Raw genomic sequence first — 14503 nt, forward strand, 5'->3', positions numbered from 1 at the left:
TTGCTCTGCTCTAAGTCTTCACAAGCACAGGAAACTGAGCTAATACTTTGTCAATTAGCACAAATAATTTATCTGAGATTGGAGAAAATGTATTCTCCTCTCTTGACCTAAAGTCTTATTTTTATTTTTTTCCCTCATCTTCTAATTAACAATTTATTACTCTTTCAGGTCTATAACAGTCAGTCTGCTAAATGACTTTGTCTCTGCAATAAGGGGGAAGGACCAAAATATTGATGGTCTATATCCATTTCATTCAACTACTTGATAGGAAGGACCAAAACAGTTGCTGTGCTGACTTACTTTTTGAAGTCTATAATTTTAAGCTTGTGTTTTAGTACATGCATGTCTACTCTGCAAGGATTAGAGACTTTGGTGTAAATACTAGGAAGATGAACAAAGAAAGAAAAGGTTTCAAATTGTAAATTGTACAATCACTTTTCCTTCTTATGCTAGATTTGTCTTCTATTAATGTTCAATACAAAGGATATATATCCTTTAGGATAAGGCAAAGTTTGTTTGTCTACAATGTACACTAATATGACAAACTGGTTAAAACAATAGAGAGTAGTTTTAGAGTATTCTAAAATGTGAAGAATGATTTTCTGCAATAAATCAATTCTCTGCAGTTAGAATAGTTGTGATTTAGGAATCGTATCTTATAGTCAATGATCAAACAACTCTTCAAAGTTTTGTTTCATCCGAATAAGTGATCAGAAACATTGTCTAAAGTGAAGGCAGCCGATCATCTGGCAATGCTGCAACGTAATTTTCGTACAATTGATTCCCACCTTCTATCCCTTGGTGTCGTTCTCATCATTCATATGGAAGGGCATGCTTAATAGAAGCAAGAGTATGCAATGCATTGTAATAAAGTAGTACAATTTATTACATAATGTAAATTACAGAAGCATAAGACCCAAACCATAATGTTGTTCAAAACATCCAATTTCGTCATCAACTCATCAACTTCAGTTCGGAGATTCAGACCAACAAACAAACAGCTGCAAATCAAGCTTTTATGCATTAGTACCAGAAAGAAGTCATCCTTTTCCATGCGAACAACACATAAACTTTTGCTTTGTTTCCTTTTTTTTCTTCTTTTAGCTAAAATAGATTCCGAATAATAGAATGAGTTAGCTTATAAGACGATATCAATAATAAAATTGCTCATCTAAAATAGAAGAAATGAACTTCAACTTCTGAACCGTATTAAATTCTTGTATGTACCTGTGGCTATTAAGGTTCAAGATTTTTTTGATATGCCCTGACACCAAGAAAAACATCCTTAATATGATGTAATTTTCCGACAACTTCATTCATGTGCATCCGATCATTTGGCGATTTCTCTGAGCATTTGAGCCCGATTTTCAACAGGGAAATAACACACTCCATCTCTCTTCCACCATCAGTTTTATCCCCTCTAGGAGTCATTCTTTTGTTTTCATCTCCTGATTTAGAAAGAAGCAAGGGATCCATGATCTCATAAACGTGTCCAGGCAAGGCCCTATTAACAAAATTATGTAGATCAAGCTCGTCCATAAACATATCATCTGTTGGTCTTTTCCTTGTGATCATCTCTAGCAAAAGAATTCCATAGCTGTAGACATCCCCCAGAGTTGATGCCGCAACACCCATTCCATACTCTGTATTTTTGTTTTTAGATATATTATTGTTATGTTATACAAGAAAACCTAAAAAAGTAAAGGGAAAATTATTTTAAGGGACATAAACTGAATCAATTATTTACGGCTATTTCCATATGAATATATTTGTTAACCTATACTCTATGAGTTTGATTATTCATGCAATTATCAAATGATATGATAAATCCACGGTTGAAAATGATAAATGATAAATGAACAATATATATATATATGTATATGTATATATACATATTAAAAAAAATCAAAGAATGAGTTAAAAGTGATTTTAAAAAGTTATTCTAAATATGCTAAACGAGATGAATGGAGAGAAAGTGTGACATGACAAAATTGAGAAGGAAAAAAAATAAAATAAAGAGAATCAGATATTGTATCTCCCAAAGTCCTTTACTCCGCTTCACAATGAAATAAAGAATGAGTTAAAGAGCCAAATAATAGTACTATGTTTTTTTGTATGTCTAAACCTTAATAGTTTGTGTACAATTTAAGTGACCATAAGAATTTGTATTTACCTGGGGCTGCGTAACCGATTGTTCCTTTAATAGCAATAGTACTGCTGGTTCCCTGCTCGGAAGATATGTTGATGGGTTTTGGGAGAAGCCTTGCCAATCCAAAATCACCCACATGTGCAACAAGATCATTGTCAAGAAGAATGTTACTTGGTTTTAGATCACAATGAACAATCTCTGCTTCGCAGTGGTTGTGAAGATATTGCAATGCTGAAGCCACATCAATTGCAATATTTAGCATCTGAAGAAGATTAAGGCTTCTTGAGCTTGTTGCCTGATCAGTTGTCTCTGAAGGATGCAACCACAAGTCCAGATTCCCATTTTCCATAAACTCATAGACTAGAGCTTTGAATTCATGACCCTTGGAATCAATACTGGAGCAATAACTCATGATAGAGACGACGTTTCTATGGCGAATATTTCTCAATGTTTTGCACTCGGCTTTAAAACTTTTGGAAGCCCCATTCTTTTGAAGATCAAGAACTTTGACCGCTACAAGCTTATTGCCATGTTCTCCTAGCCTTCCTTTATAGACAGTTCCAAAGTTACCTGAGCCAATTAAGTTTTCCGGAGAAAATCCTGAAGTTACACGATGAAGTTCATGGTAAGAAATTTGTAAATGCTTATCGACTCTTGTGGACATGCTAGAGACCCGGGCTGCCACTCTTCTTTCTCTGTTTTGATATGCCAAGAAATATAACAACAATATACCGAGAACCAGAGTTGCAGGTAAAACAATGGACAGCAATATGATAACGTTAAGCTTTCCTCTGTTTTTCCCCTTAATCACTGGGCAAGGTGGGAACTCCAATTCTGGAATGCCTCCACAGAGTTTGTTGTTGCCAATCAATGATATTTGACTCGCATTGCTGAAAAATCCTGTGTTTGGTATCTCGCCCTCAATGTCGTTATAGGAAAGGTTTAAGTATCTCAAAAATTGGAGCTTCTCAAGTTCTTTTGGTATTGGACCAGTCAACTTATTACTTGAAAGGTCTAATTGCTGGATGCTCTTCAAAGAAGCCAAATTTGGTGGAATTGTACCTTGGAAAAAATTGGCTTGCATAGAAAGATTCTCCAGATTTGAACAATCAGCAAGTGACAAGGGTATATCTCCAACAAGGTGGTTGTGGGAAACATTGAAATCCACCAAATGTATAAGCTTTCCAATTTCAGGCGGCAGAGAACCGCTAAACGAATTTTCACCTAATTTCATATATATCAGCGATGATTGTGTCTGCAAAAAATGTGGTGATATAATTCCAGTGATGATTGTTTTGAGATATATCCAGATATTGCAAATTTTGATAGTTCACAAGAACATTGTCAAATACATTGCCCCCTTCAAAATGGTTGGTTGATAGATCCAGATGGTACAGGGTGGTGCTGTTACTTAAAGTAGAGACTATCTGTCCTGCAAATTCATTATGGTCTAGCCGCAGACGACGTAAATTTTGTAATTTACCAATATCTCTTGGAATGGCCCCAGAAAGAGAGTTTTCTTCAAGGCTAAGAATATGTACGTTGACAAAATTTCCAATTCCTTCTGGAATGGTTCCCGACAGTTGGTTTGCTCTCAAGTACATTTCAGCCAGTTGATTTGAGAGATTGGCCATGACCTTAGGTATATTACCACCAAATTCATTGCCACTCAATGAAAGAGATCTTAGATTACTGCAGTTGATCAATGATGCAACAAAATCTAAATCTCCGGTAGATTTACTGCCGAAGAGATTATCATAAAGATCAAATACTATAAGATTTGTGAGATCTCCTAAATTAGCTGGAATTTGGCCTTCAAACTTATTTCTGGAAAGGTCAAGTACCTCAAGCCAGAAGCATTGGTGATTGAAGTTGCAAAGTTTCCATAGAATTTGTTTGCCCCGAGATATAATCCTTCCAAATTTGGAAGGGTGAGACCTATGTTGGTTGGGAGATTGCCATGAAAGGAATTGGCGGGTACTGAAATGGCAATAATGGCTGAACAATTAAAGATAGAGGCAGGGATTATACAAGATAGTTTATTTCCTCCAGCTGTTAATATAGCAAATTTTTTTAAGAGCCCCATCTCGCTGGGCAAATTTCCCTCCAGATTGTTGAAGCCTAGAGCAAGTGATGATAAGTTCCCGATGGAGGAGGGAATCTCACCTGTCAAATTGTTCGTATGAAGATGAAAATTTTCAAGCTTCTTCAAATTGCTCAGCTGAACAATTGGAATTTTGCCTTCGAGCTTGTTCCTGTTTAAGCTAATAGTTATCATCTGTGAGCAGTAGCTCAGGTTTGCTGGGATTTTTCCACCGAGTGCGTTACTTGACAGGTTCAAAACTCTTAGCCTGAAGAGTCGACCGAATTCTTGGGGAATCTCACCATGGAATTGATTCTCCCCAAGCTGGATGAACCGCATGAAGCTTAGATTTCCGACGTGAGGAGACATAGTTCCAGATAACTGCCTATCCATCAGAGTCAAGGCTACGACCCTTTGATGTCGAGTACTACATGTGACTCCTTCCCACTGGCAGTGGTGTTGTGAGTGGTTCCAGGAATTGAGCACTCCAAACGGGTCGTCATATATCTGATGCTTGAATTCAAGCAAAGCAAGGCGATCAGTCTCATTTTGAAATTGTTATGCAGCTGAAAGTGAAACGTGGATTGCTGGAAAGCTCATGGCAAATTGGAGCAGTAGAAAAATGTTTGCTAATCTTGATGTCCAAAATGCCCACATGGTATTTGAAATTGAAAATTTCCTCAGCTGTGAAGGCAAAGATGGATTAATATGCAACAAACTGATGAGTGAATGATAAAAGATTGATTGGGAACACGTTTGAGCTAAACTTCGTTGTTCTGTTTTTTTGGTACAAATGAACTTAATTTTATTGGTACAACTGTAAGGAAAATTAGGTAAACTTCGTTGTCAAAACTTAATACAGAAATGGTCAGCGAGCAGCCTACAGTTTTGCATTTATGCATAACGACTGTGACAATTAGAAAGCGTGAAAGAGTACCTATAAAGGAGATCAGAAACAATTAGAAGTTGAATTCCTAATGTTTGGCATCATGGATCATTCATTTGACTAATTAATTTTCACCTCAAAAAAAATTATTTTTTTTTTGGTAAGTGGAAAGTTTTGAATTCATGACCTCCTACTTACAATCCCTCCCACTTTATCATCCAATCCAACTTAACTCTCCCCTCAACTACATTAACCTAGAACTTACTATCAAAGCAAGAATTATTTTCAGCCAACCTTTCATTGATATTTTATTGAGCCAAAGTAAGGCCATGTTTGATAATCCAATTTAGTACTTAAATTTAATTAATTCAGTTCTTAATATGTTCAGATGTATTTGATAACCAAAAATTGAACATCTAAATTAAATAAATGGTACTGAATTTCGTAGGAAAAACTTGCTTTCAAAAATCAATGATAAGGTATTCAGTTATCATTGAATGTGATATACGCTCAAATGTATTTGATTTAATACTTAATAATTCAATAATTTAATATATTCAAACTTTAGATTTCAGATTTCAAATTTTAATTTTTAAATTTTAATTTTATCAAACGCATCCTAAGTGTACATCTGTAAAATGTTATCGAATGGATTCTTATGATTTACCCAAAAAGAAAGAAAAAGAAAGGAATTTCGTGAATTATGTTAATCTGAAAAGCCAGTGTAAACTTTAAAGGTTTTCTTACCAAGTCAAGAAAGATCTCTTGTATGACCTCTTACGGGCCATTTGTTCAGGAGTATTTGCTTGTACAAGTAAACTTCCTAGTCATTCTGCTGTTTGATATAGTGTATCAGAGATGATCAATAATCTTCCCAATTCGTAGACGACTAAATTCGACTTTGACAGAAGATGGATAATAAACATCAATTCTGAGATTTTTTTTTAATAAATAGCATCATCTGAATATACCACACATTTGGTTACACTCTGCTAAATCGAATATGAATAGTTGATGTGTGTGTAACATTCAACAACTTCGGTATTTTCCGTCTACTGCGTTTGGATTTCTCATTTTTTGAAAACAAGTTTTTCATGTACAATATTACAGTAGTACACAATAAAAAATACCATATTTATACAATATATCAAAAACAATTCCAAATATACAAAAAAAAATAAAATATAAAATATACACCATTTTTTTTTCTTCCATTTATCACCACCACCCATCACCACTATTCCTACCCACCACTGCCACTGTCCCCTCCCTTCTCTTCTCCTCCCTCTCTTTCTTCCTCCTCCTCCTCTCCTTCTCCGATCTTCCTCCTCCCCTTCTCTTTTCCCCTTTCCCTCCCCTTTCCAATCACGCCTCATCCCTCCCTTTCCCCCCTAAATCTGGCCTCGACCAGAGGTTATGATCTGGCCACAACCAGATCGTAAAATGTCGAAATGTCATGACCGGAGGTCTCAATCCGGTCTCAACCGAATCTGGGGGGGGAGGGGAGGGGTGAGGCGTGGCGGGAAAAGGGAAGGGGTGAGGCATGGTGGAGAAAGGGAAGGGAGGAGGGGAGAAAAGAAATGGAAGAGAAAAATGGGAGGAGGAAGGGAGGAGGAAGAAAGAGAAGGAGGAGAAGGAAGGGGGTGGTGGTGGTGGTAATTTTTAAAAAATATCACAAAAATTTTTAAATTTTAAAAATACTCCAAAATATATCCCAAAAGTAACTCCAAAAATATCACGAAAAATATCTATAGTAAAAAGTTTTTCATGTACACTGTTACAGTAAAATATTTTAAAAATACCGTAAAAAACAGCTAATCCAAATGAAACTGTAGTCTTACAAGGTGGACTTTGTTCTCCATTAGTTTGAGATCGAATCCACCAGATAAATCAATGTGAAATGTCATCAATTCATCATTATTAAAAATGACAAAAAGCTTAATTTTCCCTTTCTTAGGATTTTTATTGAGAGTTTTCTATGCACTATAATTTTCTAGTAAGAGTTTTTTTTCAAGGGGTGGCAAGTAGAAGAGAGGGACTAGACTTCTCTCCATTGCATTAAAGAGAAATTTTTTCCATTACACTCTTACAAGAGTAAAATGCCTGGAGAGCCCTTAAACTATCACTATTGGTTCCACTTTTGGCTTCTGATCTATTTTTTTTTTTTTATCTCCGACTAACTCTTGACCAATTAAAAGTGTATAATTTAAAAACTTCTTGCCATTTTAGACATTAGTCCAGCTAGAATCGAAGAGCATTTTTGTTCAACCTTGATTAAAAGTATCGCAAACTTAATCAAAAGTATTGAGAATAGGAGTAGAAATCTTGAGAAGAGAAAACCCTTCATTCTCCTTGAACTCTGCACGAGATTTTTTCACAAAATTCCCAAATTCATTGATTTCATACTTAAGTGGCCAATGTTTCATCAGATTTTTCATGTCTCTTTCAAGTATGTAATCAATGAATTTGGGCATTTTGTGGAGAAATTTGATGCAAAGTTTAAGGAAAATGAAGGGTTTTCTTTTCTGAATACTTCTACTCCTGCTATTGATGCTTTTGATTAAGTCTCGATACTTTGATTAAGGTTGGACAAAGATGCCCTTTAGTTCCGATTGGACTTATGTCTAAAATGGTTAGAAATTCTTAAACTATGAACTTTTAATTGTTTAGGGGTCAATTGGAGACAAAAAATAGATCAAGGGCTAAAAGTGAAAACAGTGATATTTTAGGGGCTCCCCAGGTTTTTTACCCCTTCAATAAAATTAATTTAAAATTTATTTTCAAAAATCAATACTGTTCATAATATATTTCATTACTCACATTAATTGTACATAAAATTTTTTATAAAATTGACCATGTTTTGCCTTTCGATTAATCATTGCAAATTTTGTCACAATAATGACCCATTTTTCACCGTTCAAATATTTTATGTAAACTAAATGTCAAAATATTCTCAAAAAATATTATTTTTTTGTTTGTTAATCTAGAGATCAAAAGGAAAGTAATGACATAATCACATGATATTATAACATTATCTAAATTTAAACATAAATAAGAGTAAATGACAAAAATGGCCACTAAACTATTCAAAATGGCATGAATTGGACATGATTTTATTTTAGTCAAAAAAGTTGCTCAACTCGTTAAAACGAGACTTTTAGATCACTTTTCGCTAAATTAACCAGAACTGCAACTTTTTAGGGGCAAAATGTCCAAATAATGCCACCTTACTCTTTTTCTCAATCTCCATCATAGCACCACCCTCTGCTACCTTCCTGCCACCTTCTCTTCTCTTCCCTCTTCACCACTCGCCGCCAACTTCTTTCCTCTCTTCCCCTCTTCCTCCTTTCTATCCTCTTTCTTCCTAACCACCATCCATTTCTCTTCCACTTCCCTTCCCCCTCCCTTCCTCCCTTCCCATTCCCTCATTTTCCCTCAATAGCCCTTCAAAAAAGAAAAGAAGAGAGAAAGCAATACTTCATCAGTTCACTCTTTCCCTACATCAAGATCATCACCGTCATCGTCATCGTCATCGTTTTCTTTTTTGTCTTCTTGTTTGATACGAGGCTGTGATGATACTTCTCTTCCTCTTTGAGTTGTAAATTGGGCATCAAATTTACGTGTCCTGTAACTTGGCTGGGCAAACCCCTAATGGCATTATTTGAAATGGGCTATCCATGTTCAAATGCACTAGGACTTGCAGCCATGGCATCATTTTTCCCTCTTTGCATGACTTTTTGACAGATTTGAGGCTTTTTTTTTCTGTTTTGCTCATATAGTTTTAGCTTGATAGAATGAAGCAGCTGAGAGATGGGTTTTTGCTATTTCTCTCTACTTAGCCTATGATTTCTTCATTACCTAGTTCGAGGGTTCCACGGAGTTGATATCTTGAAATTTAGATTTGGTTGCAAGGGAAGGAGGGAAGAGGAGGAGGAGTAAGGGAGAGGAGGGGACAATAGGGAAGGAGAGAGAGTGGGTTGTGTAACAATTACAGTAGGTGGGTAGTTGGGTGGTGGAGGAGGAAGAGGAAGAAGATGATATTGTTTGTGATTTCTTTTTGTTAATTGCATATACCTACTATGAAGTTTGGCCAAAATATGGATAAACCCCTAAAGTTTTTTTAAAAGAAAATTTGTGTTTTTACCCTTGAGAACCTATAATAGTAGGTCAAGTTTGTTTTTTTTCTGGTTGGTTTACTGGCTAAATTGGTCAAAATGATCCTGAAGGCTCATTTTGAAGAGTTGAGTGACTTTTTTGGCCAAAAAAAAAATTTGGTGGCCAACCCATGCCATTGTGAATAGTTTAATAACCATTTTGACCATTGACTTTATAAATAAATTGAGAGAGCAATTGAGAGAAATCCAATAGAAAAGATCCTAACCTAGGAAGGAAAGGAAGAAAAAGTCCAAGTGTAATGCCGCTGGGAGGGATGGGTTTATATAAATTCTATTATAAGTTAGGTAAAATTTTAGATAAATCACCTAAAAAACTCACCAACCAAACAGGCTCACTCATCACTATATTATAGACAAACACCAACATCTTTTTTGTAGAATAATGATATTAAGTTATAGTAAAATTTTAAATAAGTATTCAAAAAACACACCATCAAAGAGGACTCTCAATTGACTCTATACTCATCTGTAGGTCTGTCAATGGGTCGGCTTTGGATCGGAATTGAAAATTCCTGACTCGGACCCATCTTAATGTACTAGATCCGGACCCAAGTCATATACCCGATGGGTCTTGTACTTAAGATTGCAGAACCGGGTCCGACGGGTCCCGAGTCGGATTCGTGTCTACCCGGAAATAAAAAACCCAACATGTATCATTCATTTTCTTTTATCCATATTAGCAAAAAGATCTAACATGATCTCAAAATATTTAGCAAAAAGCACTTATATGCAACTTGTGATGAATACATTTATGATCAAACAAGTTTGTCTCTTCCAAATCCTAATTTCTTAGATACTTCATTTGGGATACGGGTAATTTGGTTAATTTGGTAAAAGAATAATTTTGTTAATTTAGTAAAAGAATGTATCTACAAATTTTTATATTTTATAATTATTAATGTATTGTTCGGATCCGGATCGAAATCATATATTTCGTATCCGACCTATTTTTTTGTTAGAGTAAACGAGTACGGATCCAGGTGCAGGTACTGGAATTATTTTTCAACCCATACCTGAAAAAAATTATAGAATCCGAGTCGGGTCTGGATCCAAACCCAACCCACTGACAGCCCTACTCATATGAATGAATAACGACGGGTAACTTAGTGGCTAGATACATGAATCATGATTCATGACCCGTAAAATGACTAGCATTGAAACTGAAAGTTTTCCACATGAATGATAGGGATGTTATGAAGCACTTGGACGCTTACATTGGGCAAACCATACCACTAAACCTTTTTAAATTTCTTATTTTGTTCACTTGAGACCCTTTTTTAATTTTTGTCCCAATTCGAATTTGATTACTTCTCAAGCTTAGGTGCCTCATATTTTCCATTCGTCTAATTTCTGCCTTTTATCTCACTGACTAAAAGGTAGCACATTCAATTTGGTATCTACTCAATGGCATTTTCCTAGGTCATCTAGCATTTAATTTTTTTCTTTGTTTTTGCACAAGAGTTATGATAAGTTTTAGGATTGACTTGTATGGGGAATGATAGGAGAAGGAATGATGTTTGTCTCGAACGTGGTATGTCTATCACAATTTAATTAAAATCCTTAAAATGTGGACTTGGTTTTTTAGTTTCAAAATTGGCATATTCTTCTTCCAATTACATAATACATTGGCCTTTTTTTTTTGTCGACATGATAGTTGTTCTATTCTACGCCTATTCTTACTCTATATTAAGAAAGAGGGGATGGGTCCAAATGGGCCAAGGAAAAACCAGAAGGGGCTGTCAGGCCAAGAAATCTATGAGAGGTTGGATGAAGCTTAGCAGAGCAAGAGTGGAAAAGTGTTTGAGAGAGAAACTGGAAATGAGCAGAGAAAAAGAAAAAGAGGGAAGAAAGAGTAACAAGGAAGAGAGAGAAAATGAATCTTGTTATTACTCATGCCAATTTGGTTACAAGAAAATGGAATTATTTATACAATTCTATTATTCCTCTAACTAACTGGACATAAAGCTACTAGATTAAGTCCAACTATGTCATTTTGCTTATTTTGCTCCATATGATCAAAACACATAGCAGTCCTTATACAACGACATTTTATCCTTTTTTTTTTGTGCCTGACATTCCCTCCCTGCTAAAGTCAAGTTTGTCCGCAAGCTTGAAAACCTGGAAACTGTTTATCAATGAAGCTTTTGTCTTCCCAAGATGATTCTGATTTTGATAAATTATTCCATTTTACCAGATATTGAATGACTGGTTGAGAATTACGCATAACAGCTCTCCTCTTCAGTACCTTCTCAGGGTATAGTATGCACTGATCAGAGGCATCAAGCTCAGGAAGAGTAGGTTCAATGTCCTAAGCAATGCCAATCTTCTTCTTTAATAAGGAGACATAGAATACTGGATGAATTCTGTCTCTTTTAGGGAGTTGTAACTTGTAAGCTACTGCTCCAAGCTTCTCTATGACCTGGAAGGGTCCATAGTACTTAGCAGATAATTTTAATTTCCTTCTGATAGCCTCTGTCTGCTGTCTATAAGGCTGTAGTTTCAGGAATACCCAATCTCCTACTTGGAAGGTCCTTTTCATCCAGTGTTGATAAGCAAAATGCTTCATTCAGTTCTAAGCTTTGTCAAGGTTATCCTAGATACTTGATGGAACTTGAAGTCTCTCTTGTACCATGTCAGTTGCTGCAGGAATTATACTATCATGAAAGGGTCCTAATGGGAAATACGCTGGCTTATAGCCGTATAAAGCCTCAAAAGGTATGGGTTGCAGACTTGTGTGAAAATTTGTAGTATACCATAGTTCAGCTGTAGACAACCAATCACTCCAATATGAGGGATGTTCATCGCACATACACCTGAGATAATTTTCTAGGCATTGATTTACCCTCTCACTCTGGCCATCTATTTGAGGGTGGTAGGATGAGCTATAGTGCAAACCAATACCCATGGTACGAAAAAGCTCCTGCCAGAATTTACTGATGAATATCTTGTCTCTATCAGAAGTGATAGACTCAAGCAGACCATGCAATTTATACACATGGTCAAGGAATAGTTGAGCTACCTGCTGTGCAGAATAAGGGTGGGACAGCTTCATGAAGTGACTGAACTTAGTGAAACGATCCACTACTCAAGATAGTGTCATACCTATTAGAGAGAGGAAGCTGCTCAAAAAATACCATAGTCAGATGTGTCCAAGCCTGTTGAGGAACTGGAAGTGGTTGCAGCAACTACGGATAGGGAACATTTTCATGTTTATTTCTCTGGCAAGTGTCACAAGCCTAAACAAATTGTATAACATCCTGTTTGATACTAGGCCAGTAAAATAGAGACTGCACCCTCTGCAAGCACCCTCGTTGACCAAAATGGCCTCCTACAGCTGAATCATGTAAAGCCTTGATTAAACTGCGCCTGATTCCATTAGCTGTTCCTACATACAATTTCCCTTTGAATTTGAGCAAACCCTTCTCCAGTTGGTATCGTAAACAAGCATTGGAATCTAACAATAGTTGAGGCATGCTGTTTTGGACCACACTATCACTATTATAACTCTCTGTTAGCTCCTTCATCCAAGCTGGTCGTACTGCTGAAAGGACACAAAGGTAGCTCACTGCTTCTTGCTTATCACAGATCCCTTCCATCCTTTTCCTAGACAAGGCATCAGCTACCCTATTATCAAACCTCTTTTTGTACTAGATCTCATAGTCTAGGCCCAATAATTTGGTAAGCCATTTATGCTGTATGGGGTGAGTAAGCCTCCATTCCAATAAATATTTGAGAGCCTGATGGTCAGTTTTGATGATAAAGTGGTGTCCAACTAAGTAGTGTTTCCATTTGGTCACTGCTAATACTAACGCCGTCAGTTCCTTCTCATAGACAGACATTCCCAAATTTTGGGAGGGATAAAGCTTTGCTAAGAAAAGCTATGGAGTGTCCTTGCTGCATCAAGACTGCTTCAATGCCAATTCCACATGCATCAGTCTCTATCATAAGATGAAGCTCAAAATTTGGCATTCTGAGGACTGGTGCAGTTATCATGGCCCTTCTGAGGTCTTTAAAGGCTATTTGAGCATTGTGACTCCACACAAAACCCTCATTCTTTAATAACTGAGTTAATGGTTTGCAAATAGCCCCATATCCTTTACTAAACCTTCTGTAATATCCAGTTAACCCCAAGAATCTTCTCAACTCCTTAACTGTGCTTGAAGTAGGCCAGGATTGAATATATTCTACCTTAGTTGTATCCATACTCACTCCATCCTCAGATATTCTATGTCCTAGATACCCCACTGAAGTTTGAGCAAAAGAACACTTAGATCTTTTGCAGTAAAGCTGGTTGTCAGCTAAGACTCCCAACACAATCTGTAAGTGCTGTGCATGTGATTCCAAGATAGGACTGTAAACCAAAATGTCATCAAAAAACACCAATACAAACTTCCTCATGTATGGTTGAAATATTTTGTTCATCAGGGATTGAAAGGTAGCTGGTGCGTTAGTCAGTCCAAAGGGTATTACTAAGAATTCAATGTGGCCATCATGCGTTTGGAAAGTAGTTTTATGTGTGTCAACTGTCTTGACTCTCAACTAATGATAAGTAGCCCTAAGATCTAGTTTAGACATATATTTTGTCCCATGCAATTCATTCAACAATTCATCAATGTTTGGGATAGGAAATCTGTCTTTGACAGTGAGCTCATTTAGTTTTCTATAATCCACACATAGCCTCCAAGAGTTGTCCTTCTTTTTAACCAACAACAAAGAGAGGCAAAGGGACTACAACTGTGTTTAACAATTCCACTTGTAAGCATTTCAGCAACCTATTTCTCAATTTCAAACTTATGTGCATGGGGGTACCTGTAAGGTTTGAGTTTGAATGGCTTCGCTCCTGGTTTAAGGATAATTTGGTGATCTAACTCTCTTTCAGGGGGTAATCCCTTTGGAGTTGCAAACACCCGAGGATATTGTTGTAGAGCTGATGCTACCTGTTCTGGAATATCCTTCTCCTGATCGTTCTGAGATTCTACTTGTAGTGAGGCAGAGCTCCTTTCCTTCTCTTGTATAAAAACCCTAAGATCCTTACCCCTCACCAGTTCCATTATAGGCTGATTAATGAAGCCTTGGAGATGTAATAAATCACCCCTACTACTAAGGGCAATACTGAGTGCATGGAAATCAAAAGTGATAAGGCTAAACTGGCACATCTAGTCAACCCCTAAGATGATGTTCCATCCTCCCAATTCCATTATCTTCAAGTC

General features: G+C 36.5%; 1 protein-coding gene across 1 annotated transcript; it reads right to left on the reverse strand.

The window, feature by feature from the left end:
* Nucleotides 1-766: 766 nt before the first annotated feature.
* On the reverse strand, nucleotides 767-4993 carry LOC113703316 (putative receptor-like protein kinase At3g47110). The gene is made up of 3 exons (XM_027224642.2): nucleotides 2174-4993; nucleotides 1228-1643; nucleotides 767-1001 (listed from the first exon to the last, which is right to left on the reverse strand). The coding sequence occupies exons 1-2, from the start codon at nucleotides 3381-3383 to the stop codon at nucleotides 1237-1239; spliced, it is 1617 nt and encodes a 538-aa protein (XP_027080443.1). The 5' UTR covers nucleotides 3384-4993; the 3' UTR covers nucleotides 767-1001; nucleotides 1228-1236.
* Between the last annotated feature and the right edge of the window lie 9510 nt (nucleotides 4994-14503).

Source organism: Coffea arabica, chromosome 8e (assembly GCF_036785885.1).
Source record: "Coffea arabica cultivar ET-39 chromosome 8e, Coffea Arabica ET-39 HiFi, whole genome shotgun sequence".
NCBI lineage: Eukaryota > Viridiplantae > Streptophyta > Magnoliopsida > Gentianales > Rubiaceae > Coffea > Coffea arabica.